Genomic DNA, 25568 nt, shown 5'->3' on the forward strand with positions numbered 1-25568 from the left:
CACCATCCCCTCCCCACCCCCTCCCGGGAGCCAACAGTCTCTGGCTCAGTCTGGGCGGGCCAGGGACCCTGCCCTTGAACCCAGGCCAAGGTCATGTCTGAGGAGAGGGGCAAGAACAAGCAGCCCCTCCAGAAGCTGCAGCTTTGCGTATCTTTTGTTTTCATCCTTAAAAGTACGAAAAGTCCCCGCGCAGTTTTTTGGAAAGTTCCCACCTCCTCCCTGCCCAGCCACCCTCCTGCTCTGCGGGCGCGGGCTCCTGCCCCATCATGGCAACACCCAGCGGAATGCCCTGTTCCTTCCGCCCGCCGCCCACCCGTCCGGACCTGCCCACTCTCTGGGCAGCCTCACCCTGCTGCCTCCTGCCCCTACTCACCATGACCCTGGCCAGGCCCCCAAGGCCGCATGGGAGCTCTCCCTGGGCCTGGGCTGCCCGCCCTGGGTGATCGGAGACCCTGCCTGGGAGTGAAGGGCAGGGGGCTCGGCAGGATCTGTCTGAGGCCCCGAAACCCAGGCGGAAGTAACTGGGAAGATGCCTTGCTGGGGTGGGGGACCCTGCACGCCACAGCTCCCAGACCCCTCTGCTGGTTGGCTTCCAGGGGTGCTGCGGACACAGGACAGGCAGGGTTTGGAAGGTGAGGACAGATGAAGCCATCTGTCCTGCCGGGCCTTCCCAGGAGAGGAAAGCCACTCTGACTGCAAAACTCCGATGGACACGGAGCATCTGCCAGGACGGGACCATAGGGCAGCACCGGGCTCAGGAAGAAGCTTCAGAAAAGCGTCACTTCTGGGAGGGAGGAGTGCTAGAAAGGGCAAGGGTGCCTTTCCTCACTGGGTAGCAGGAGTTAAAAAACGCCTGTAAACATAAGACCCTTCAAGGACTTCCCTGGTGGCACAGTGGTTAAGAATCCGCCTGCCAATGCAGGGGACACAGGTTCAGGCCCTGGTCCAGGAAGATACCACATGCCATGGAGCAACTAAGCCTGTGCACCACAACTACTGAGCCTGCGCTCTAGAGCCCGCAAGCCATAACTACTGAGCCTGCATGCCACAACTACTGAAGCCCGCACATCTGGAGCCCGTGCTCCGCAACAAGAGAAGCCACCGCAATGAGAAGCCCGCGCACCAGGACGAAGGGTAGCCCCCGCTCGCCGCAACTAGAGAAAGCCCGCGTGCAGCAACGAAGACCCAATGCAGCCATAAATAAATAAATAAATAAATAAAATTTAAATAAACAAACAAAGACCCTTCAAGACAAAAGAGAACCAAACTTCACACACACACACACACACACACACGCACGCACACACACAACCCGGTACCCAAAATGCCATCCATTAAAGAGAATTTTCTGCACTCACATTAGCAGATGCATATGAATTAGGAATCTTGTTAGTCACCCAAACTGCCAGCCCCATGCAGGAAATGAATAGACTTCAGTAGTCTTTATACTTTGCTCCTAGAAGAAGAAATCAAAATAAGAATGAAAACACTTCCTCTAATGGAAATCCCACCGAGGGGAAAGGGGGGTGCGTGGAAAGCATAATAAAACTGTAACATAACTTTCCAAACGGAATTAAATATGCTGAAGCTTTGAAGGGCATTAAAGGAACATCCTGAATGAAGAATTTTTTTAATTAACTAAGAGCAGAAATGAGCAAAAACAGGAAAGAATTAAGTAAGAGCTAATTGTGTTCAGGAAACAATTTGACTATTAGACTTTACTGATAAAGAAAAATTCTTCAGGGTCTCCAGGCAAAATGATCAAATCACTTTCAAGGGTGAGAGACATAAGCTGGCATCAAACTTCCAAGAGCAAACTACCAGGCAAGGCAAACAGAATTACACTCACAGCAGATGTGCACACACCACTTCAACAAAGGCAGGGCTAATGGACCCACTGCAGGTGAGGATAAAGAAGCCCTAAAAAATCTAGGACAGGTCTTGAGGGTTTAATATATAATTGTACTCTTGATAACAGAGAGTAAAACATGCACAAAATTGATTGGTCACAAAGAAAGCATCGATGAGTTCCACAAAGTAGAAATATTACAAACAACGTTCTCTGACCAAAACACAATAAAACTGGGACTTCCCTGGCAGTCCCGGGGTTAAGACTCTGTGCTTCCAATGCAGGGCATGTGGGTTTGATCCCTGGTCGGGGAACTAAGATCCCACATGCCGTGCAGCATGGCCAAAAAAAACCCCAAAAACATAACAAAATACAATAAAACTAGATTTTTTTTAACTTTCTATTTTAACAAATACTATTGAATGAAAGGAAAAATACAAACTGAAATTACAGGATTTATTTAAAATAAATATAATAAAAATACCATGTAATTCAGGGTCAGAGGAAACATCATAACCTTAAACACACCATTAAAAATAAAAGAATGAAACTAAATGCATTAAATTCCCAACTCTAAGAGCTAGACAAAGAACAAGATAAACCGTAGGATGTCACGAGGAAGGAAATAATAATGATAAAAGTGGGAAATAATAAATAGAGTATAGAGAACAGCAGATATAATTAATGAACCAAAGTCCTCATCCTTGGAAAAATGAACAGAATTTTTCTGTTAATTTGCAGAATTATTACCAAAATCATTAGTATTCTTTTTAAAAATAACAGAATTAACTAACATGAATAAGAAAAAATGGAGAGACCATAAATACATGAAGTAAGAAGTGACAAAAGGGTGGGAAATGACCTTTGGGACAGAAGAAAAAAGTGTTGCATCAACAGAAAGTACTTTGCTGACCTCTAAGCAAATCACTTTGAAGTCCTCAATGAAATGGATAATTTTACAGGAAAATTCAGTTTGCCAAAATTTACCCTATTAGACAAAGAGATAGATCTATAGATAGATAGTAGATAGATGATAGATAGGTAGATAGATAGATAGGTAGATAGATAGATAGATAGATAGATGATAGATAGATAGATAGATAGAGATAGATAAAAGAGAAGCTATGAGGAAGGACTAGATCAATGGATGGCAGAATGGTACCCACGCGTGAATAGACGGGACAGTGGAGCAGAGTAAAAGTTCAGAATGTAAAGGCTGCTTTAGACCTTCATCTTCCAAATCCAACTCTGGCTCTTCTCAGGATCACTTTTTATTAACTTCTTTTTTTTTTAACCATAGGTCGTATTTTCCTGTTTCTTTGTATGTGTAGTAACTTCTGTGCTAGACGTTACTGATGATGCATGGTAGAAGCCCTGGTCTCCATTATCACCCTCTGATTTGTGTCCCGCCCCAAGATCCTGTGCTAAAGCCCTCATGGCCCAGTGTGGCCTTTTAGGGGTGATAAGCTTAAGTGAGGTCATAAGGGTAGGACGCTGATCCAGTAGGGCTAGCGCCCTCAGAAGAGGGAAGGGCACCAAAGATCTATCTCCGCGTGTGTGCAGAGAAGAGGCCAGCGGGCGACGCAGCGGGAAGGCCACCGTCCACAAGCCAACAAGGGGGTCTCACCAGACACCGGCCCTCTCAGCAGCCTGATCTCAGGCTTCCAGCCTCCAGAAACCTGAGAAAGTAAACTCCTGTTGTTTCTGCACCACGCCCAGCAGGGTTCTGTGTTACGGAACCAAGCAGCCCAAGCCCAAGCAGACATCCTAGAACCTTCTATGGGGAAGTCCAGCTGAGGCAGACGACCTTGCTCCCTCGAGCTCTGGCCTGACAGATCTGGGGAAACGTGCAAGTATTCCCCAAGCACCTCGAATGCGTCAGAATTCGGTCTCCAAACATCTGCCCTGTGGGTCTGTTGGGACTCGGTTCAGGATTTGCTAAGGCGAGTCCCAGGTAGGTCCTCCCTCAGGGCTGGTCCTTACTCCTGCAGGGCTTCATGGTGGCTGGCTGGACACCTGAGGGTCAGCAGGGTCTCTCCTCTCTGGCTGGACCAGCACCCCAGCACCCCAGCCGTGCTTGGAACCCGGTCACGCTGCTCTGCACGTGGGTAGGGGGCTGACACCCGCCCACATTCTCTACCCTGCCCCAGCTTATGGAAGGGGGGGGGAAATCACACATCACAGCGCAGGTCCTGGGGTGAGAGAATGCAGGGTGTCCCCAGGCACTGACGAAGGCTGGGCTGACCTGCGGGTGCGAGCCAGTGCGGGGCCGGAGGGCAGCCATGGCCGAGGGCCTTAGACCCAATGCCCATGGATTTGAGTTCGGGGCAGTAGGGAGCCATGGGCGAAGGTAGACAGGCGCCGGCTGTGGTCACCTTTCATTTGAGAGGAGCTCTGCTCAGGGAGCCCAGCCTGGGGCTGCCTCTGGCTCTCAGGGACCAGAGAAGACCCTAGGAGTGTGGCAGACGGCGCCCTGTCCCCCTACCCCCGCACCGCCCCCAGGGCAGCCTGGCCTGCAGCTGACTGAGCCCCCTGCAGGGGGACATCCAGCCAGGGGTGGGACAGACGTGGTCACAGTAAACCCAGGCCACCTGGGAGTTGGGTTTGCTGTCCTTTTTAGGGCAGCCACAGAAAACACACCCCGCCACCCCCACCTGTCACCCCTCGGCCCCAGGAAAGACTCGGGGCAGTGGGTTTGGCAGTAGAGTTTATTCAGAGCAGGTGCAGGCGGGCCCCTCAGAGCTGGGCGGCCAGGGGAGGCCGGGTGGGCGGGGCTCCGAGTATCCCGGATGGGGGCGGGGGCTCCTCTAGATCAGCTCCTGTGACACGGAAGGCCAGGGCCTCAGGGCGCCGCCCGGCCTCCGAGGACCCCGGGGGGCAGCGGTTGGAGCCACGGCCAGGGGTGGGTGTCCTAGCTGTGTGGCCTGGGCCTCAGTTTCTCTACCTGCAAAGCGGGGTAACAGTCCCAACCTCTCGGGGTCGTTGAGACAGACGGGGTCGTGCAGCTGATGTGTTAGCACAGTGGGGGACCCGGGGAGCCCGAGAAGGGACCCACAGGGCCTGTGCCTACCCCACCCACCCCCGGCAGGACCCTGCTGGATGGAAACGGGGGACGAGGGCCAGCCTCCTCCCCTCCCCCGTCCAGCCCTGCCCTACCCCTCCAGCCTCCAGGGTCCCCTCCTGGCAGCCTGATGTCACCACCCCGGAGGCCCAGGAACTAGAGCGAGCCGGGGCTCCCCTCAGGCCCGGACTCGGGTGGGGCTCAGACCGGGGCAACGGCTTACCTCCCGGTAGGACGGGACAGCGTGAGGGGCTGCAGGACAGGTGCCCGGACCGCACTCTCAGCCCAGCCTCTGTGACCAGAGGAGGAACTGGCCCAGAACAGACAGCTGACGGCCTCGACCCCCAGGCAGCCCCTCACGGCTCGGCCCGCTGTCTGGACCTCGGCTCTGTCTGCCCCAGACAGCCCCACCGCCCCTCGGACCCCAGACTCCTCTTCCAGGCGTGATGGGAAGGCCTGGTGGGCGGAGCCCCAGCCTCAGAGTGGGGGCAGGACCTCACCACCTAGGGCAGCAAGTTCACGCGGGTCACTGTGGAGAAGAGAAGACGGTGACGCGGGGAGATGGGTGCCAGGAGAGAGGCCTGCCCGGGGCCCGGACACTCACGGTCCTTGGAGAGCAGCTGCACGTCCACCGCTGACAGCCTGTGCTCCAGGGCCTTTACAAGGAACCTGTCCATGGCTTTTTCGTTGTGTTCCACCATCCGGCCTGCGAGGAAGGGTTGCCACTGGCTGGGGGGGCACAGGCGGAGACTGGAGTCACAGACACCCTCCCTGCCCTGTCCTGTGCCCCTTCCTGCCCTACCCCATCCCCCTCCCTGTCCTGTCCCTTTCCCTGCCTGTCCCGCCCATCCCATCCACCTCCGAGCCCTCTCCTGCCCCCTCTCTGGGCTGGGACAGGGCAGAGGTAAAGATTCCCCCCGTGGGCTCACTATAAAGTTTCAGGACACTGTGGGCCTTCCCTCCTTTGCGGAAGACAACGTTCATGATGGCATACGTCTTGCAGTCCGTGGCCACCACAGTGACCTCTTTGCCTCCTGGGAAATGAACCAAACACAGGCCTGCCAGGCTCTGGGTGGGGACCTCCCACGGGCCACGCCCCTGGGCGCACCCCCGCCTCGTGAAGGACACACACACACGGTGGGCAGGGAACCCCGCTGACCAGGACAGGGAGACGCCCGATCAACATTGTCAGGGATTTCAGAGAGGAGGTCCTGGCAGCTGAGGCCAGAGGCTGGGGGCTGGGGACGGCGGCTGGGGGGCTTCCATGCGGGCTTTGCACTGAGCCTCGCGCCGAGGGCTCCGGGCCGGGTGACCAGGAGCGCCCCACGGAGGCCGGGTCCCCACGGGAAGACCCTCGGCGCCCGGTGTGGCAGAGCAAGGGCCGCATGTGGCGGGACACAGCGTCCCCACCCGGTCCAGTCCACAGGGAAGGCACGGCTGGAGGACCCCAGCCTGCTGGGCACCACGCTGACCTCCAGGCTGAGCGGAGTGAGGGCAGGGAGCGAGGACGGGGCCCCCGCAGGCAGCTCGCCTTACCAGACTCCATAGGAAGCTTGAACTTCCCGGGGGCGTCCCCCTTCCCAGCCTGGCTCTTCTCCTTCACACAGCGGCTCACACTGCAAAGAGCAGACACCTGCCAGCCCAGCAGCCTCCAGCCCCGCCACGCCATTGCTCTGGGCCAGGGGCAGCCCCGAGGCCACCCGGGAGCCCCCAGCCACCCGGCCGGGCAGGAGGAGACTGCCCTCTGGGAACAAACTTCTCCTGCAGCGAAAGTGTGCCCACCTCTGAGGCTCAGACTAGGGGTCCTCGGAGGGGCCAGAGACACCTCCCCAGCCCGTACACGTGCTAGGGGAGGTGGCCAGGCCGGGGGCGTGCGAGCCTGCAGGCAGCATGGGCTCGTCCACAGTGCCTGGGCTGGGGCAGCCTCGCGGGGACGCCCCGACACCCGGCAGGGAGGGGTCCCGGGCGGTGGGGCTAGAGGCCGAGCCCCAGCCCGCACTGGCCCTGAGGCTGCAGGTCACCTCATCAACCGTCTTAGAGAATGACGGCCCCGGCACTCCTGCTCTGCTCTGCGGACCCCTCGTCTGGGAAGGGTTGTACCCCCAGTGTCCTTCTACCCAAAACCCACCCTCATCCCAGCGGGGTGACCGCGTGGCACAGGGGAGGGAGGCGCCACCCACTGGTCAGACACGGAGGTCAGGGCCAGGTGGGGCCCCTCCTGCTCCACCATTACGGCCCCATCTTCTTCGTCCGGGGCGAGCCCTGGGGCTCCAGGTTGGGAGCAAAGGCAATCTCGAACCAGATACCTGAAAACTGGGGGGACGGAGAGCTGGAGGGGGGCTGCCCCGGGAGAGCCGCAGCCAGGATCAAGGGCCACCCCCGACCACAGAGCAGGACAGTGGTCTGGGAAATTCCAGGCCCCGCACGCTGTGGAGCTGGCAGGGGCTCTAGAGGCAGCAGGTCCTGCAGGGTCTCCCAGGCACGCCGGGGCGGGCCTGTCCCCCACGGCAGGCGCCCTGACCCGGCCACCTGGGCAAAGTCGAAGTCCTTCAGGCTCAAGTCCTCCACACCGGCTGCCAGCGCCACGAACAGCCCCAGCAGGGCTGCGAGCACCTCGCCCCTCATGTCTGGGAGGCGGGGGCTGGGGCCAGCTCCCCAAAGCCGCAGGACACGGGCCTCGGCACCAGTCCAGGCTTATACCCTTCCAGCTGGACCCACCCACGGGGCACGGGTGTCACCCAGGCTCCCTCCTGTGTTCATTCGCCTGATCCGCTCGCCTGCAGGCTGGGCCCCAGGCCGCCCAGGTGCTCAGACCACGTCCCGTGGCCAGAGGGGCCTCCAGGGCCCCCAGGCTCCAGGGTGAGGGGATGGGGACATGAAAGGGCACAAGGTGCCCTGGGAAGCACTTTGGGAATGTGTGCTGAGGGAGTTCGGCGGGCAGGGCCCCTCACAGCACCAGGACCCAGCAGCTGCCCAGAAGGCTCCAGCAGGAGCCCTCAGCAGCACCCAGGTGGCTGGCTTGGGGCGCAGTACACAGCCCACCTGGGAGCCCCGGGCATGCTCAGGACGTGGGCGCGTACCCCCCAGGGCCTGCCAGCTGAGCAGGCACAGGCCCAGTCAGCGGGGCAGGACCAAGGACATGGGTGCCCACGCGACGCTGACTCTGTGTAGCCCAGCCCACCCCGGGCTGCGGGCAGCGAGGAGCGGGCCAGGATGTCCTGACGCCTCCAGCCCTGCTGGCCGACTGAGTCCTTTGAAGAAGCCACACGCTCAGCGATTGGCCAATCAGCAGCAACCTGCCGACCAGACAGCGGCCAAAGGCAGCCCCACCTGCTGGTACCCGCTTTTCACCCACAGGATCGTTCCCCCAGGCGAGGACAGCATCTCCCCATCTTACGGGTGAAGAGCTTCACGGGCAGAGGGCGGAAGGCACTCGCCCGAGTCCACGCAGCAGACACGCGGCGGCTCTTGTAATCCCAGCTGCCCTCTTTGCTCTTGACCCCACCCCACCTCCAAGTGCCACAGCCATCCTCACAGGCAGACAGGCCGGGTGAGGGCTTCCCAGCACACAGCAGACAGTAGCCAAGTCAGAGGGGTGGGGGAGAGACAGAGGAACAGAGACAGAGAGAGAGATAGACACAGAGAGGCAGAGACAGACCGAGAGAGAATACGAGGGCGGCAGGGTGGGAGAGATGCACACGGAATGCGGAAATGACTCCTGAGGTCCCTGCTCCAAGGAGAGCTGAGCGGTTGTGCCCCTGCAGATGGAGCAGGGCCTCACGGTGCTCGACTCACCCCACCTCCTCATGGCAGAAGCTCCAGGGCAGCTGGTTTCACCTCTGTTGACCCCGCCACCTCCACCTGTCACCCCTCGGCCCCAGGAAAGACTCGGGGCAGCGGGTTTGGCAGTAGAGTTTATTCAGAGCAGGTGCAGGCGGGCCCCCCAGAGCTGGGCGGCCAGGGGAGGCTGGGTGGGCGGGGCTCCAAGCATCCCGGATCGGGACGGGGGCTCCTCTAGATCAGCTCCTGTGACACGGAAGGCCAGGGCCTCAGGGCGCCGCCCGGCCTCCGAGGACCCCGGGGGGCAGCGGTTGGAGCCACGGCCAGGGGTGGGTGTCCTAGCTGTGTGGCCTGGGCCTCAGTTTCTCTACCTGCAAAGTGGGGTAATAGTCCCAACCTCTCGGGGCCGTTGAGACAGACGGGGTCGTGCAGCTGACGTGTTAGCACAGTGGGGGACCCGGGGAGCCCGAGAAGGGGCCCACAGGGCCTGCGCCCACCCCACCGCCCCCAGCAGGACTCTGCTGGATGGAAACGGGGGACGAGGGCCAGCCTCCTCCCCTCCCCGGCCCAGCCCTGCCCTCCCCCCCGCCCCAGCCTCCAGGGTCCTCTTCTGGCAGCCTGGTGTCACCACCCCGGAGGCCCAGGGGCTCCCCTCAGGCCGGGACTCAGGCGGGGCTCAGCGCAGACCGGGGCAAAGGCTCGCCTCCTTCAGGAGCTTGGCACACCTCCCTGTGGGACGGGACAGTGTGAGGAGCTGCGGGACAGGTGCCCGGACCCCACCCTGGGGGCCCCTAGCCCAGCACCCACCCCAAGGTCTGGGGCTCACCGTGCCGGGCCACTAGGTACAGCCCCGTGTCTGCGGTCAACTCCCGGAACTTCCAGAAGCCTGGTTCATACTCGCCCTCAAGGCTCCGAGCTGTGGGAGCACAGGGGCCTGGGCTGGGCGGTCCCCAGGAGGACCACAGCGGCCCCGCACCCCCCAGGGGCAGCTTACTGAAATACTTGAGCACGTGGAACTCCTTGTCCCGCCAGTGGAGGGACACCCTCAGGATGGCGAACTGTTCGTAGTCTGTGTCTATCACCTGGATCTCCCTGTGGCCTGTGCAAGTGGGAGAGACAGGCCTGGGCGGACCGGGCACCCTCGGGGTGGGCGGACCTCAGAGGCCAGGGTTGGCAGGGCCGGACTCCATCCTCTCCCCACCCAGCCGGGACCCTCTCGGGATGCCAGGGTTGGGTAGGGGAGGACTAGAGCGGCCCTGGCAGGATGACCAGTCTCTTGATGGGAGAACGGGCGTGTGGGGCACGAGGAGGAGGGCAGGGAACAGCATGAGGAACAGCATGGCCAAGCATAGCCGGTGCGCAGGGCCAGAGGGCTGTGAGTGCCGCAACAAGGAAACGGCTCTTACCAGGAAAAACAAATCTCCCCGAAACATTTACTTCTGAGCTCACTATTTGTTCAGTCTCACAACTTCCTGAGCTGAGAGGCAGGAAAGTGCTCATTAGGAAAACGCCAGCCCGCATTCCTTCTGCTGGGCACACTTCCAGGGCGGGGGGTGTTGGGGGGGGTGGGTGCGTGTCTTCAGGAAGGGCTCTGGCAGTGTGTCTGTCCCCAGGAGAGCCTGGAGCAGGACAAGGAGGGCAGAGGCACAGGATAGGACCGTGCCAGACTCTCACCCAAGGATTCTGTGACCTCCAGAGAGCCACCTACCCCTAAGTGCATTTTCCTTTCTTGTAAACCGATGGGGCTTCATTAAGACCCCGTGCTTTTATTTGGGAGAAGATGCAGCTCTAGGAGCCTGGGGGTCTGGTCTCAGGGGAGGGTCAAGATAGACACAGGGAGGGCTGGTCCACCCAAGTGACAATAAAGTCCGCATCCACAGCTGCAGCCGGTGCAGCCGGGCTATGCCCCGGCCGCTTACCTATTATACGCAGCCTTCACGGTCAGCTCCTCCCCACTCAAGGTCAGGAACAAGGCCTCCAGCCTCTTTGGGGTCTGCAGTGCCAGGTTTTGGCTGGAGGCCACCCCAACTTCCCGCCAGAACCCTGCAATCTAGAGAAAGGGGCCAGAGCCAAGCCCGTCTCGGGCAGACGGACAGAGACCCCACCCCTGGGCCCCAGGAGGCAGACCCCTCTCCCGGGACCTCCCAGGCAGGGATCTGGCAGACTCTGAAGCAGCAAGTCGTCGGCCTTCTGAGGGGTCCCTTGGGGGGCGACAGGGCGAGCCCCTCCCCGCACAGGCCTGCCTGCAGTTGCCACAGGGCTGGATCTCAGTCCCCAAGGGGAACCAGCCTCGCTGCCGCCTGTCCTCGGGGACGGGACGCCAGGGGCACTGGTGGTTAGAGCCTGAGAGACGGGGGCTGGAGAGGGCCAGCCGAATGTGACAGCCGCCGGGGAGCGCTGGCCAGCAGCCCTGCCCCCGCGGAAGAGGCCCCGCTCTGCCCGACCAGGCTGGGGGACCGAGCGCCTGCCGCAGAAACGGCCACCCGGAGCCCAGACCTTCCATCTGAAACTTTTGAAAACTGATCATTTTTGCAAGAGAAACGAATCCGTGTCCGACATTTGTCACTTCTGAGCCTGCTGACGTGCTCCTGGCCCAGCAGCCGACACAGAGCCGGCGAAGAAGGAACTTGGGCAAAGAAGCATCGGGTTGGAAACCAAAGCCCGCGGCCGAGGTCTCCACACCAGGAAAGCCTCCTCTGGCTCCTACACTGTGTGGGGTCAGAGGGTACAGGCGGGACCCCACACCCTGGAGACCCCAGAGGACCAGCCGGCAGGGCTGAGGACACAGGCCTGCCCACAGGAGGCCCTGAGGGAGGGCGCCGCCCCTGCCTGGCCCTGGGCACTTGCCTCACACCCACTCGCTAGGAGAGGGGATACTCCGCCACCTGCCCTCACGGGGCTGGCCTGGGTGAGTCCTGGGGCCCCGATGCAGCTGTCCAGCATCAGCTGGGGCGGAGGGGGGGCCTGGAGTAGCTGCACACGTGGGCCCCTCCCCGCCCCACCTCCTCCCGGGGCCCAGAAAGAAAGCCACCTTCTGCAGGTCCAGGTCCTGCGTGGTCATTTCCACCTGCAGCAGGATAATGCCCAGGACGGCGCTCAGCAGCCCGGCCTCCATCAAGGGTCTGTACTCCCCGCTCCTGTGGCCCCCGCACCCGGGTTTATATCAGGAGGGAGAGCTGGTGGGTGGTGCAATCACCCAAGAGTGTCCTCCGCGATCTTGGCCTCCAAATGCTCAGAGGGCGTGCATCCGGCCCCGTGACACCCACAGCCCCGGGGAGGGGCGGGGGGGGGGCAGGTGGCCTGGACTAGAGCAGCCAGCGCCACCCCCTGCCTGGCCTGGGGATGATGGTGGACACCGCGGCGGGGCCCGGCTGGGGGCCTGAGAGCAGGACAAGGCCCCCCCCAACCTGCACCGGGGCGACCCAGGACCACATCTCCCACCCCGAGGGCGCTGACAGTATGGATACACCAAGCCCAGACCCCCAGGGGCTCAGAGCTCCGCACGCACTCCCGGGCCCTCCTCCCAGGACACATGGTGGTTTTCAGGCTCTTTCTGATGGCTCTTGGGACAAGTGGGCGTACGCTCCACGGGCCTGGACCGCAGAGCCGAGTGGGGGGTTCCTCCCCCGGGTGGGGGAAACGATGGCGGGGGGTGCAAAGCTTGCGTGGGAAAGGTCGTTCCCTGCAGAGGGAGCAGCGCCTGAAAGGCACAGAGGCCCAGTGGGAGGGGAGGGCCCACGGGAGGTGGCAGTGGGGCGCAGTGGGATCGCACCAGCCCCGTGAGCCTCTGCAGGCGCCAGGGAGCCAGCAGCGGCTCTGCCTCCTTCTTGTGCCGGGGGCCTCTCCCACCCGGACAGGACCCACCCCACCCCATGCGTCCACACCGCACAGCGCAGTGGGGCCCACAGCCCAGAAGGCCGGCCCCGGGGACACCCTGTCCGGCTTGCGCTCCACGGGCCGTGAGCCGCCAGCGTCCACCTCCTCCCCTCCAGGCCCCAGGCCCCCGACCGTCCCCAAAGCGTTTCTCCTGGGCTCAGGACCAGATGACAAGCACGTCAAGGTGAAGATGGAGTCAGGCTTCCTGGGCACCAGCTCCGGCCCTCCAGCCGTGTAACCCCGGGCGAGCTGCTCTGCCTCAGTTTCCCCACCCGTCATGACGGTGAAGCAGAGCAGCAGGGGTCAGGTGCCCAAGAGGGGTTCCAGGGCGCCCAAAGCAACCACTACCCAGATCAGCACCCCTGGTCCCTGGCCGGTGGGGGGTAGCCTTCCCACCTTCAAGGCCAAAAAAGCCCACCCGGGAACGGCTCCAGGCTTGGTCAGCTCAAAGGGGAGGCCTGCTCACCAGTGGCAGCTTGACTGGCCAGCTTGACCCCGGACGCAGCATTACCTCCAACAAAGCCTGTGGGGTTGGGTCACAGGTATGGGGGTCAAGCTAGAACAGGGCAGCTCAGAGACCAGGGGAACCATCCAACAAGCAGGAGCAGCAGGGGCCCCCGAGGAGGCTGAGCGCCGGCTGACCCAGCCCCAGGCTGAGCCCAGAACCGGGCTGAGGAGCCAGGGCCCCCCGGGGGGCTCGGCCAGGCAGGAGAGGGAGGGCAGGAAGCATAGGGGACACCCACTGTCTCGGGGTGGCCAGGGCCAGGATGAGGACAGATGCACTCAGGGCTAATGGCTTCCAGCTCCGGCCCCGCGAGGGCTGCAAGACGCCAGCGAGCAATGAAGCGGGACGTCCAGCGCCCTCCTGCCCCACCCCAGGCCTGGCCCTTTGAAGTGTGTGCACCGGACAGAACTGAACGCTCTGAGCTCCACTGGGCACGACGTCAGGGGCGGGAGCGGCAACGGTCTCCGGGCGGGGGGTTCCCCTGGTCCCACACCTCGTGGGGGGGGCGGTCAGCACATAGCCCAGGCCCTGGAACCTGGCCGCCGGGCCTGGATCCCAGCCTGGCCTCTTGCTGGGCAAGTGGCCGTCCTCTCTGTGCCTCAGTTTCCTCATCTGGGCCCAGGGGTCCATCGAGGAGCGCTCAGGTGGGGCTGGAGGGCGGGGCTCGGACTGCACTGGCCATGACCGTGACCCATTCCCAAGCCTCACAGAGGTTCACATGACTTGCCCAAGGCCACGGTCACACCAATACCAAGAGGGAAACCCCAACAAGCGCCACCCCGCAGCCCCCCTGCCTCCGGGCCTGTGGAGGGGAATCTGTGCACCTCGAGGAGAGCCAGCCGCAGGGCTGGGCTGCACAGGGCACCTCGGTTTCCCCACAGGTGCCATGAACCCACAGGGGCTGGGCGGGGGCACCGGATGCTGCCTGTGGTTGCGGCCCCCACAGGTGCCACCCTTGGCTGGCGCCTCCTGCCCTCAGCCAGGAGCCCAGCAGCCAGAGTCCCCGTCCTCAGCCCCCGAGCCTCCCTGCCTCAGTGGCCCCAGGAGCCCGGGTCAAAGCAGGGCCCGCTGTGCCCTCCCTGACGGTCTCTCCGAAGAAGCGAGGGGCCTCAAAACTGCAGAATCTGTTTATTGAGTGGAAGCGGGGAGGCCCAAGGAGCTGCCCGCGGAGCACAGGGGATGGGGAGGTGCGGGGGCCAGGAGGGCCTTGGGTCCAGACGACTCCGGGTGACAAGGCCTGTTGCTCCGGCTCACCCTGCACAGACAGGAAAGGTCTGGTCACTCCTGGAACACCCCGAGCTGCCCCCCTCACGCAGCAGGGCCCCCCAATTTGCTCATCACCAGAAAGGCCAGTGCGAGTGGATCCTGCCGCCAAAACTTCTGCAAATGTGGAAACGCACCCCCAGTGCCGCCCCCGCCCCCCAAGGGCCCAGGCTGGAGGCCGCCCAAGCACCAGCGCTGCCCCTGCCCCGGGCTCCTGGGGACCCAGCCACTCTCCCCAGGGCCTCGCTCACTCCCTAGTTAGCAGTGAGGGGCTGGCGTGGCAAGAAAGCCCCAGAATGGCCACTAAACCATGCCGGACTCCACAGACTCAGCACCTGAGAGGCGGTCCACATGGGGCACTTTACTCCGAAAGCTGCTTTTTCTAAGATAATTCTGGAGGGTGGGGCACAGAGCAGGAAGACAGGTTCACACTTTCCGCAGCTAGAACCTTCCTGAGGGTGATGTGACACGATCCCTAATCGCCCTCCTCCCACCCAGTAACATTGCTGAAACAAGCTCTCATGTGACAGGACACAGGGCTGGGATCCTGGGCAGCGTCATCCAGACCCGTGGAAAGACGCAGCAGCCCCGGCGTCCCCAGCACAGCACTGGGTAAACCCAGCCCGGCCAGGAGAGCAGAATGCGGTGAAGGCCTGTGAAGGCCGGAGGGACACTGCCCGCGGGCCACTCAGGAAGCCCCCACTGAGCGACATCTAATCCTGCCAGGAGAGGCTGCAGGGGCGCCTCCCAATGCTGGCGACTGTCACGTCGCGTCCGTTATTTATTGTTTTACATAGGTTCCCAAATTCTTCACGATGAACACGGGTGAGGGGCCCGATGGTTTCCTGGTGTCCACTTTGGGAGAAGGTGTCCCCAAGAGCCCACCTGCATCCGTGTCCCAAGGGCTCCCGGGGACCCAGCCCTGTGATGGCAGCAACCCAGAAGGCTGCCTCATGGGACCCTCAGGAAGCGAACGAGGACAGGGGATTCCAAGGCAGGACCCAGTGTCCCAGGGGTAAGCCAGGGGCTACGGGGACACAGAATGTACTGGGTTGGACCGTGTACCCCCAAATTCAAGTCCACTTGGAACTCTGAAAGTGATCTTATTTGGAAATAAGGTCTTTGCAGATGTAATTAGTTCAGGATCTCGAGATGAGATAACCCTAGATTTAGGGTGGGCCCTACATCCAATGACTGATGTCCTTATAAGAAGAGGGAAATCTGGCCAGGTAACAACGGACGCAGAGGTGGGAGTGATGGGTCTACAGGTCAAGGAACACCAAGGATTACCAGCACCACTAGAAGCTAGAAGAGGCCGGGATTCTCCCCTACGGCCTCCAGACAGAACCAGCCCTGCCCACAACTTGATTCTGGACCTCTGGCCTCTAGACTGTGAGAGAGTAAATTTCTGCTGTTTTAAGCCACACAGTTTGTGGTAGTTTGTTATGGCAGCCCTAGGTAATCAGGAGAGGCTCCCTGGAAGAGGCGATGTGTCAGCTGAGGCCTGGAGCACACAGGTGAGTGCCCAGGCAGAACAATGGATGTTGGCGGGAATCTGCACCTGCAGACCTCAGAAGGTGAGAGGGCAGGAGGCATGGCGAGAAGGGGCAGCCCACACGCACAGGCCCTGGAGAACAGCAGGGAGGAGTTACCCTGGCCCCCACCTGGGAAGGGCCATGGTGGGTCTCCCGAGCTGTCAGGGTGCTTCCTTGCCCCCGAGGAGCAGGCATCTGTAGAAAGGCAGAGGGTCTGTGAGAGGCTGGGCTGGCTGGAACTGCCCACTTGCTCCTGGGACCTGCCCGGGACAGCCCCCCACAGAGCGTGGGGCCCCCGGCCCCCGACTGCCCCAAACATCTCCCTCATGCGTGTTACGGGGAAGGGCGGGGTGTGAAGAAGAGTGGCTGGAACGGCTGCCAACCCATCCTTAGAAGAGAAGGCCACCTCCTGCCTGTACCTCCCAGGACTCCGGAAAGGGGGCGGGGCAGGGCTTGGTGGGGCGGGGTTTCCCACAGGGCGGGGCTCGGCGGTACCTGACTTGGGCAGCGTGACCACCATGTCATCTGGCAGCCCCACCGTCGGGTAGAAGTCCTGGAAGGCCTTCAAGGCCTGGGGGCTCGCTTCCTGGGTCCGGCCTGGGGCAGAACAGGGGTCCCTGTGAACCCCTGTGGCTCACAGAGGTGAGAGAGAAGGGCAGATGAGGGTCTCCTGGCCTCACTGCACTTTACTGAAGGCTGACAACAGGTCCGCCACCCGAGGTTGGGCAGGTTGTGCACTGCATGAAAGTGCCTGCCTGGCCGAGGGACCAGCAGGGACGGGCAGCTGCCCAGAGGAGTGCCCTTTCCTAATGCACACAGCGGCATCTGGGAGGTTGGGGCGGCCTCACTGTTCTCCGGGACCAGGTTCCCCTGGGCCCACCCCCTTCAGGCATCCTTACCTGCAGCCCTCACCCCAGCCTCTCTCCTTGGGGAGCCCCCCCGGTTCACTCTACCAAGCCCCCCAGAAATGAAAGCAAAATAGTATCTCAGCCCCCGCTCAGGGTGTGAGGCAGTGGGCCAAACAGGGGAGAGTGGGTCCCCAGCCAGAGGGAGGCATGAGCTTTGGCCTGAGTGCCCAGCCCTCAGAGGCCCCTCCAGTCAATCCCTACCCAACCAATGTGCTGTGGGTTTCGACCACCCCCACCTTGACCTGGTCCGTGCAGGCCCAGACCTGGGAGTGTGTGATGAGTGGGGGCAGGAGAAGAGATGCGGACAGGGCCTGAAAAGGCAGCCAGGTGGGGAGGGGCTGAGGGAGGGGAGGGGCAGGAGATGGGGGGCGTGGGGGAGGGTCCCGGGTAGAAGGATGGCCCCATGTCACCCCATGGAGAAGGGGGTGGAGGGCACCTACTCGGGACTCAGAAGTGCCCCTGGCAGCCCTCCCTCAGGTACTTGGCACCCATCTGGTTACAGCCTTCAGCCCTGCGGGTGCACAGCCGGGCTCACTCTCGGCCCCGCCCTCCCGACACTCCTGGAGCGCCCCCTAACCCTCACCGCACTCACCAGGGAGCTCCACATGGACGTTGAGGCTGCCCTCCGCCGTGGCCTTGACGTTGCTGGTGGACATCAGCAGGTGGTCCTTCGTGTCCCTGAAGACCCTGCAGTCAGAGCCCATGGGGACCACGTACCAGAGGCCTGAGAACTGCAAGACAGCTCAGTGACCCCAGGCCTGATCCTCCGGGCACCGGGACCCTGGGCCACAAGGACGCAGATTTGTCTGAAGCCACACAGCCGGGGATCTCCGGAGTGTCCATCTCTTGGGTGTGGGTCCCTGCTCTCCCACTCACCTGGGGCAGGTCTCATGGCCACTGTGAGCCTCAGTTCTCCCAACCGTTGAAGTGGGTCGGTAATTACCCACACACGTGGTTGTTTCAGGATTAAATGGAGAGGGGCTCTGAAGGGTGTGTGGGCCCAAGGCACCAAACAAGTGCTCCATGGAAGGCAGTAGGTACTATTATCACGTCGTCGCTATTGTTTCCAGTGAGGGCTCAGCCCGGACCCCCACCCGCGTGGCACAGCTCGGAGGCCTCCGATACCTTTTTGGCATCAAAATCTGGCTGTGCCAGGACCTCAGCCTGTGCCGAGGTCGCTCAGAGCAGCGCCAGGACGCAGCTCAGCAGGGGGGGCCTCCATCCCCAGGCCAGTCCTCTGGCCCCTGGCGCCCGCCGGCCCAGCTTGGCAGCCCAGCCCGGCAATGGGGCTCGGCCGACGCGCAGCTTGGGGAGCGAAAGGCACCTTGTCCCCGGAAACTCCAGGCGCTCTTTGCTCACTGTCTGGCACGATCGCTCGAGTGTCCGCACCTGCTCCGAGAGTCGTTTCCTGGAGGCTCCAGAGAGCCTGGCCCTCACCTGGCTCGTGTCCCGGCCACCTCCGTGACCGCGGCTCAGCCGGTCGGGTTGCCCCCACCAGCGAGCTCCCCTCAGAGCCCCCAGAGTCCCCACCTCTCGCCTCGTCGCACGGGGGTGGAGCCACCATTGGCCAGGCCTCCGGACCTCGTCTTGGGGTGACAGAGGTGACATCAGAGGCCTGGGCACCCCTCACTTCCAGACCCCCAGCTGGGCCTCCAGCAGCCCAAGAGGAGGGTGGGTCTGGGCTGCCACTTAGGGTGGATTAGGGTGTCCGGCCACCTTATCCCTGGCTGCACAAGCGTGTGGACCAGAGTGTCGCCCGGCTGGCTCCACGGGCTGCAGGCGGCTCGAGCTGCCGAGGCCTCTCCAGGTGACCCCTCATGTCCACTCAGACAGAGGCCCCAGAGACACTCTGAGGAACAGCGTGTGACCTCGGGACACACCACCCAGAGGCCTTGGGTCAGAGGCAGCGGTGCCCAGGGAAGGCCAGCACTGCGCTCTGGAGTGGAAGTGGGTTCAGAGTCAGAGGAAGACCCCACCGGCCAGCGGGGAGGGAGGCGCAGAGCCGAGGGCTCCCGCTTGCAGCCTCCGCTGGGTTTCAGGCCACGCCAGCTCTCGGTCAGGTCCCAGAGTCATTGGACAGAATGCAGTGAAAGCCTTCCCGTGAAAATATTTACAAAACACACATCTATCTGATAAAGGACTTAAATCCTGAACATGTAGAGAACTCTCAAGACTCAATTTAAGAAAAAATTTTTTTTAAAAAACAGACAAAAGATTTGAAAAGATTCCCAGACAGAAAGCAAGCCCACGCAGAGAGGCTCACAGGCGTTTGTCCTAAGGAGACGCAGCTACACACCAGCAGGATGGCGATTCTGTTTCTAAATCAAGGCTGTCACCACTGGGATGGGGAAAACGAGAGGGTGCAACACCCTGGGAAATGGTTTAGCAGATTCTTATGAAGGTAAACATTCATTACCATACGGTTCGACACTCACACGCCTAGGTATTTACCCAAGAGAAATGAGACACACACAAAACCTGCCGGTGGCTGGTCATGTGATTTTACTGACAATCCCTAAAAAATGGAAATGACCAAATACCGTTCGTTTGGGGTCCGGACGAACAACCTGCAGACCCCTCCGGGGACCCCTCTGAGCCTCAGAGGTGCAGGGCAGCCTCCCAGGCTGTGGAGAACCTGCCACCGGTGTGTCCCCGGCCGTGGTTTGGGGACTCTCCATCACGAGTCTTCGATGCCCGGTCGTCTCCTGGCCTCCCCACTCACCCTCACCCCCCAAGTCCACCCTCCACAAAGTGGTCGGAGCAAAGCCTGTAAAGCATCGATCTGATGCGTCCCTGCTTGAGATGCTCCTGAGTCATCGTGGCCTGAGCACAGAACCCTCACGCAGCCCAGCCCTGTGCCCAGCCCTGTGCCCAGTCCAGCTCCCCAGCGGGCAGCCCAGCCCTGTGCCCAGCCCTGTGCCCAGCCCAGCTCCCCAGTGGGCAGCCCAGCCCTGTGCCCAGCCCAGCTCCCCAGCGGCCAACCCAGCCCTGTGCCCAGCCCAGCTCCCCAGCGGCCAGCCCAGCCCTGCGCCCAGCCCAGCCCTGTGCCCAGCCCAGCTCCCCAGCGGGCAGCCCAGGCCTGTGCCCAGCCCTGTGCCCAGCCCAGCTCCCCAGCAGGCAGCCCAGCCCTGTGCCCAGCCCAGCCCTGTGCCCAGCCCAGCTCCCCAGCGGCCAACCCAGCCCTGTGCCCAGCCCAGCTCCCCAGCAGCCAACCCAGCCCTGTGCCCAGCCCAGCTCCCCAGCAGCCAACCCAGCCCTGTGCCCAGCCCAGCTCCCCAGCGGGCAGCCCAGCCAGCCCCCGCCCCACCCCAGGCCTCTTGCTTGCACCCTCCCACCCAGCGGCCCTCTGGAGGTCCCTTCCACCCCCCTCACCGGAACCCCCTGCTCCCTGGGCTACTTTTCACCCTCTGCATCCTCCAAGCAGCCTTCCTCAAACCCCAGCCTTCACCTGCCGGTCGTTTTTCTGGCAGCTTTAGCATCATCCGAATTCTCTGCTGTGTTTATTTGTTGTCTGCTCTCCCGCACACACTGTAAACCCCGTGAAAACAGGAGCTGTACCAGCCTGCTGGCAGCCTGTTGGTATCTGTTTCCCCAGCCTGGAGCGCAGGGCCTGGCGGTGGAAGGGGCTAGTTAATGCTTGTGAATGAATAGAGAACAGGGGCCAAGTCGCTTTGGCCCGCAGGTCTGCTAAACTGGGATCTTCACAGCACACATTTGCTGCCGGGGCAGGGTTTGCGTGGCCACATCTGGCCTGCATGGTCCGTGGGTGCAGCTGGCACTGCAGGCCCAGAGAGCAGCGGGTCAGTGGGAGCCCCGCACCCCTCCCCGCAGTGCAGGGGCGCCGCTGCCAGGGCCTCCATCGCTTCCTGCCGGCCTCAGCTCCCTGGAGGAGACTAGGAGGAGGGCACAGGAGGCTTGCGGGGGCTCAGGACGTGGACGGGGGCACTGGCAGGAGAGGTGTGGGCAGTGGTCAGACCAGAGCTGGCAAGGCCCTGGGCCCAAGCACAGTAGGTGCGGTCCCAGCAATGGCCACAGGGCAGCAGCAAAGGGACCCTGCTTGCCGGGCTGGCAGAAGGGCTTACATGGGGCTTCGTGCCCGCTGGGCTGGGGAGGGGTCCCCGAGCAGGAAGGTCACCTTATATTGAAGTGGGGTCCGTTGCAGGGTTTCAAAGCTTCAAAACTGCTACCAATGAATGGATAAACAAACAGGGTCTATCCACACGTCAGAAAGTTGTCCATATGAGAAGGAACAGGATGAACCGTGAAGACAGGGTGCTGGGTGAGAGACCAGGCCCCAAAGGCCACGTGGTGTAGGAACCCCCCCTGTATGCAACGTGCAGAGAGGCAAGTGCATGGAGACAGAAAGGAGATTAGTGGTTACCAGGTCCTGGGGCAGTGGGGAGCAGCCGTTTAATGGGCACAGGCTCTCCCTTTGGGTCAAGGAAATGTTCTAGAGTTGATGGTGGTGATGGTTGCACAACTCTATGAATGCACTAAACCCCACTGAATTGTACACTTATATGGGTGAACTATACGGTCCCTGAATTAAATGTCAATAAGGCTGCTGGAAATAAAGCCCACTGCCAACTGCTATTCCACTTTTCATTGAGGACGGAAGTTGTGATGCTGCCAATGCCAAAGACTTAATTTCAGGAAAAAAAAAAAAGTACACGTGAAGCCGTCCACCCCACCCCACCCTGTTCCAGCTCAGGTCACAAGGGCCCGCAAAGCGGACAAACCCAGGGGCCAGGGCCTCAGGCACAGATAGCCCAGCAGGGGCAGGGGTGACTCCCCACACCCTCCATAGAAGAGGCCCAGGGCACCAGAGGGCAGGGGCTGAAGGACGACTGCCTAGGAGGCAGGAACCAGAGCCCCTCCCAGCACTCTTCGCTGGGGAGGTTGGACTGACAGGGTGGACGCCAGGCCAGGGAGGGCCCCTCAGGGCAAGAGCTGCACTCAGGGCCCTGGCAACGGTCACCCTGGTGCTGGCATAGGGGGTGAGCTGGGATTGACCTGGCTGCCCCGCGCCTCCCCGCTGCCCGCCCGCTCCCCTCCCCCTCCCCTCCCCTCCCCCTCCTCCTCCCCCTCCCCAGCAGCAGGCAGCCTGCTGTGAAGACTGGCGGGCGCTAGGGGGCGCTCCTGGGGGCTGAGCCTCGTGGGAAGCCGGTGGGGACGCCGCTGGTCGGAGCTCAGTGCCCCCCGCGTGGCCTCGGACCCAAGGCTCCCCTGGACGTTCCTGTTGGTTCCTGCTCAGCGCCTGGAGCGGCCCCAGTTCCCGCCACTCGGTTCTCCAGCCTCCCGCTAATCCGGGAGCCTGACATCCCTCCTGTGCCCCGCCCTGGCTCCAGTTGTCCAGGGCTGCCGTCGTCCCCCCAGGCCGGGCCCTGTCCCCCTGCCGTGCGGCCCAGCTCAAAGCCAGATGTCGGCTTCCTGGCACGCCTGGGCCACTTCTCGGTCCCAGCCCTCCGCCCTCAGAGGAGGACCTTCAGGCCGTGCCTCACTCCACCCTGCTGACCACGGAGGGACCCAACCTGAACGGACGGCGTCAAGGACCCCCGTCCCCTGCCCTGCTGGGCTCAGCCAGGGAGCCCGATGGGAGATGGGGAGGAGGGAGATCGAGGCCACCAAGTGCTGGCCGAGCCCCCCACCCTCAGGTCACTGGTCTCGCGGCTTGGGGAGCCTTATCCACACGGTTCTCCTCTGCATTCTGGATGCTGCCCTCCCCTCCACCCTTACGCCTGGGGACCGTCAGCTCTGCTGCTCTGGGCTCCCCTACGCCCCACCCATGTGTGGATAAATCGTTTCTTTGTAAACAAACTCCCCGCTTTCTCCTAATTAGAGTCTGCCTCCTTGTCCCTCCAGGAAATGGGTCAGGGCTGAACAGATGCTGGAAAAGCAACTTGTTCCAGGGATGACCCAAAAAATAAACCACATTATCATAAAGACACCAGTTCTCCCTGAATCATCATCTATACATTTTTTAGAATTCCAAGTTTTAAAAAATTTCAACCAGAAAAAAAAATTTTTTTCTAATTTCATATGAAAAAGTAAACATGGAATAAAAACTTTAAAAATTCTATAAAGGAAAAATAAACCCAGGCAACTAGTTCTACAAGACATGAAAACCTGTTATAAAATCATGAACAGTAAGAGCATGATTGTAAATAGAATAACAGAAGAATCTAGAAAAAATGGGAAGAGACATAAATGACAGGGGAATTCAGCATACGACGAAGGACATGTTTCCGTCTGTGGAGAAAAGCTTGAATACGCAGTCAACAAAACTGTCACCACTAGGGACCATTTAGAAAATACATACGTAGCTAGATCACCACCTCACTCCTTACATCAAAATAAATTCCAGATGGATCAGATTTCCACATAAAAATGAAATTTAACAGTGCTGGTAGGAAAAAAATTTTTTAATTTGGTATGGACCAAGTCTACGAAAATCAGAAAAGGTAAACCTGATAAAGATTAACCAGTTTTCTATAGGAATATTTAGAATTTCTTTTTTAATAACAAAAAAGATGAAAAACATAAAAGACCGATTACAACAGTGGAAATAAATGAAGACCACCCAAATGAGAACAGGTAGGCATCCCCTGTGGTTGTTTAGGGGGCATATTTGTCTTTCTCCAGTTGGTCCTGAGTTGAAGATGCGGACAGAAATTATTGTTCGTTATCGTTCAAGTCCTGGCCATTTGGGCCAATTGTCACAGGGCACGTGTCCAGCTGCCCGTGATTCTCGGAAGCACCTTGGGTGGGGTCGGGCAAGGTGCCTGCCCTCCTGTTGGAGAAGGGTCTTGGGGCACAGATGAGTGAAGCTGGCCAAGGTCGGGGAAGTGGTGTGTTTGCACATGACTTGGGTTCCATTTCTGTGGAGAAAAGCTGAGCTGTGAGGAATGGGAGGCCCAGCCAGGCAGGGGAGGGGTCATCTCTGCACCTCATTAGTGAGCAGGGCCCCTTGGTGGGGGTGGGATGTCCAGGTCTGGAGCCAGGGAGCTGCAGCATTCTCAGAGGCATGGGGTGGTTTCCCTCTGGACCCTCAGGCCTCTCCTTTATGTGAAAATTAATAAAGGGAACCCTCACTAAACTGCAGTCAGGAGGCCAGAACGGGGGGGCTCTCACACCCTACCATGCAGCCTCAATTGCAGACCCAGTAGGAAGGTTACTGCTTTCTACCCAGCAGGAGGAAGGAAGATTTTCTCCCAGCAACAGCCCAGCCAATGAGAGACCATCACAGTTCAGCCAATGAAAAGCCACCACACTGCGAACTCCCAGTTTCCTCCAACGGACACTTTGTTTAGAACAGCCCCTCTCAACTCCCCCTTCTCCTCTATAAAAGAGTTTCCTCTCCTTTGTTCTCTGCACTTGCTGTGGTTTGCCCTAGATTGCTTGTCCTGAATTGCAGTTCTTTACTGTTCCGGAATAAACCCATGTTGCTGTTTTATTAAGGTCAAGGGAGATTATTTTGAAATGTTGAGCCAGTATCTCTTTATTGGCTACATTGGGTTTTTTTTTAATTTTTTTTTGACATGAACCATTTTTAAAGTCTTTATTGAATTTGTTACAATATTACATCTGTTTTATGTTTTGGTTTTTTGGCCCTGAGGCATGTGGGATCTTAGCTCCCTGACCAGGGATCGAACCCGCACCCCCTGCATTGGAAGGTGAAGTCTTAACCACTGGACCTCCAGGGAAGTCCCAGGATACATCATTTTTACAAAAGTTTGACAGGAAAAAAAAAAAAAAAAAAAAGTTTGACAGGCAACAAAATGCAGAATTTAAAATATTCGTACAAAACAGAATTAAGAGTAACATGACAACTCTAAATTGTGTGATGGTTCCAAACATGGATCTTATGCCTGAAGGTGGCCAACTGAACAAATCAAAGGACCACAGACAGGCAGGTGAGACTTGCAACTATGCCTGATTCTATGCAGTTGAGTTTCCACTTTTTTTTTTTTTTTTTCTGGCCGTGCCACGTGTCTTGTGGGATCTTTTTTTTTTTTTTTTTTTTTAATTTATTTATTTTATTTATTTATTTTTGGCTGCGTTGGGTCTTTGTTGCTGTGTGCAGGCTTTCTCTAGTTGTGGCGAGCGGGGGCTACTCTTTGTTGCGGTGCGCGGGCTTCTCATTGCGGTGGCTTCTCTTGTTGCAGAGCACTTGCTCTAGGCGCGCGGGCTTCAGTAGTTGTGGCACGTGGGCTCAGTAGTTGTGGCTCGCGGGCTCTAGAGTGCAGGCTCAGTAGTTGTGGCACACGGGCTTAGTTGCTCCGTGGCATGTGGGATCTTCCCGGCTCAGGGCTCGAAATCATGTCCCCTGCATTGGCAGGTGGATTCTTAACAACTGCGCCACCAGGGAAGCCCTCTTGTGGGATCTTATTTCCCTGACTAGGGATTGAACCTGGGCTCCCTGGCAGTGAAAGCACTGAATCCTAACCACTGGACCACCAGGGAATTCCCGAGTTTCCACTTTTCTGGTCATCTTTCATTGGTACTTAACTCTGACCCAAGGGAACAAGGCTCTCCCCATGGAGGGAAATCTGCAGTCAAATACGCCTCCTGGAAGTTCCCACTTAGGCAGCCATGAAGGTTTAGTAAAGTGGATCAATGGGAGGCCTCCGTTTTGTTATGAGGAGGAAATAGAACAGTAAATACAGAAGGAGCACACTCAAACTGAAAGAATTACCTGAGTATGTTGGGAAGAAACAGCACAGAAATAAACGTGAAGCAATAGCTGATGAGCTCTGAAAAAAGAGCAAAACTTCAAAGATCTATTAAAAAT

General features: G+C 59.8%; 2 protein-coding genes across 3 annotated transcripts; both read right to left on the minus strand.

The window, feature by feature from the left end:
* Nucleotides 1-5413: 5413 nt before the first annotated feature.
* LOC103020487 (epididymal-specific lipocalin-5-like) lies at nucleotides 5414-7535 on the minus strand. Its single transcript, XM_028161917.2, is given in 6 exon segments — nucleotides 5414-5616; nucleotides 5840-5944; nucleotides 6447-6526; nucleotides 7091-7166; nucleotides 7169-7223; nucleotides 7440-7535. Coding segments are annotated over 6 exon segments (615 nt in total).
* Nucleotides 7536-9286: 1751 nt separating this feature from the next.
* Nucleotides 9287-11882, minus strand: LCN8 (lipocalin 8). 2 transcript variants are annotated; one of them, XM_007194381.2, is made up of 6 exons: nucleotides 11722-11882; nucleotides 10610-10740; nucleotides 10097-10167; nucleotides 9685-9789; nucleotides 9517-9606; nucleotides 9287-9419 (listed from the first exon to the last, which is right to left on the minus strand). In XM_007194381.2, the coding sequence occupies exons 1-6, from the start codon at nucleotides 11803-11805 to the stop codon at nucleotides 9367-9369; spliced, it is 534 nt and encodes a 177-aa protein (XP_007194443.2). In that variant the 5' UTR covers nucleotides 11806-11882; the 3' UTR covers nucleotides 9287-9366. The 2 variants fall into 2 exon arrangements, with proteins under 2 accessions (XP_007194443.2, XP_057404914.1); XM_057548931.1 differs by having other exon boundaries at nucleotides 9517-9789.
* Nucleotides 11883-25568: the final 13686 nt, after the last annotated feature.

Source organism: Balaenoptera acutorostrata, chromosome 6 (genome assembly GCF_949987535.1).
Source record: "Balaenoptera acutorostrata chromosome 6, mBalAcu1.1, whole genome shotgun sequence".
Taxonomy (NCBI): domain Eukaryota; kingdom Metazoa; phylum Chordata; class Mammalia; order Artiodactyla; family Balaenopteridae; genus Balaenoptera; species Balaenoptera acutorostrata.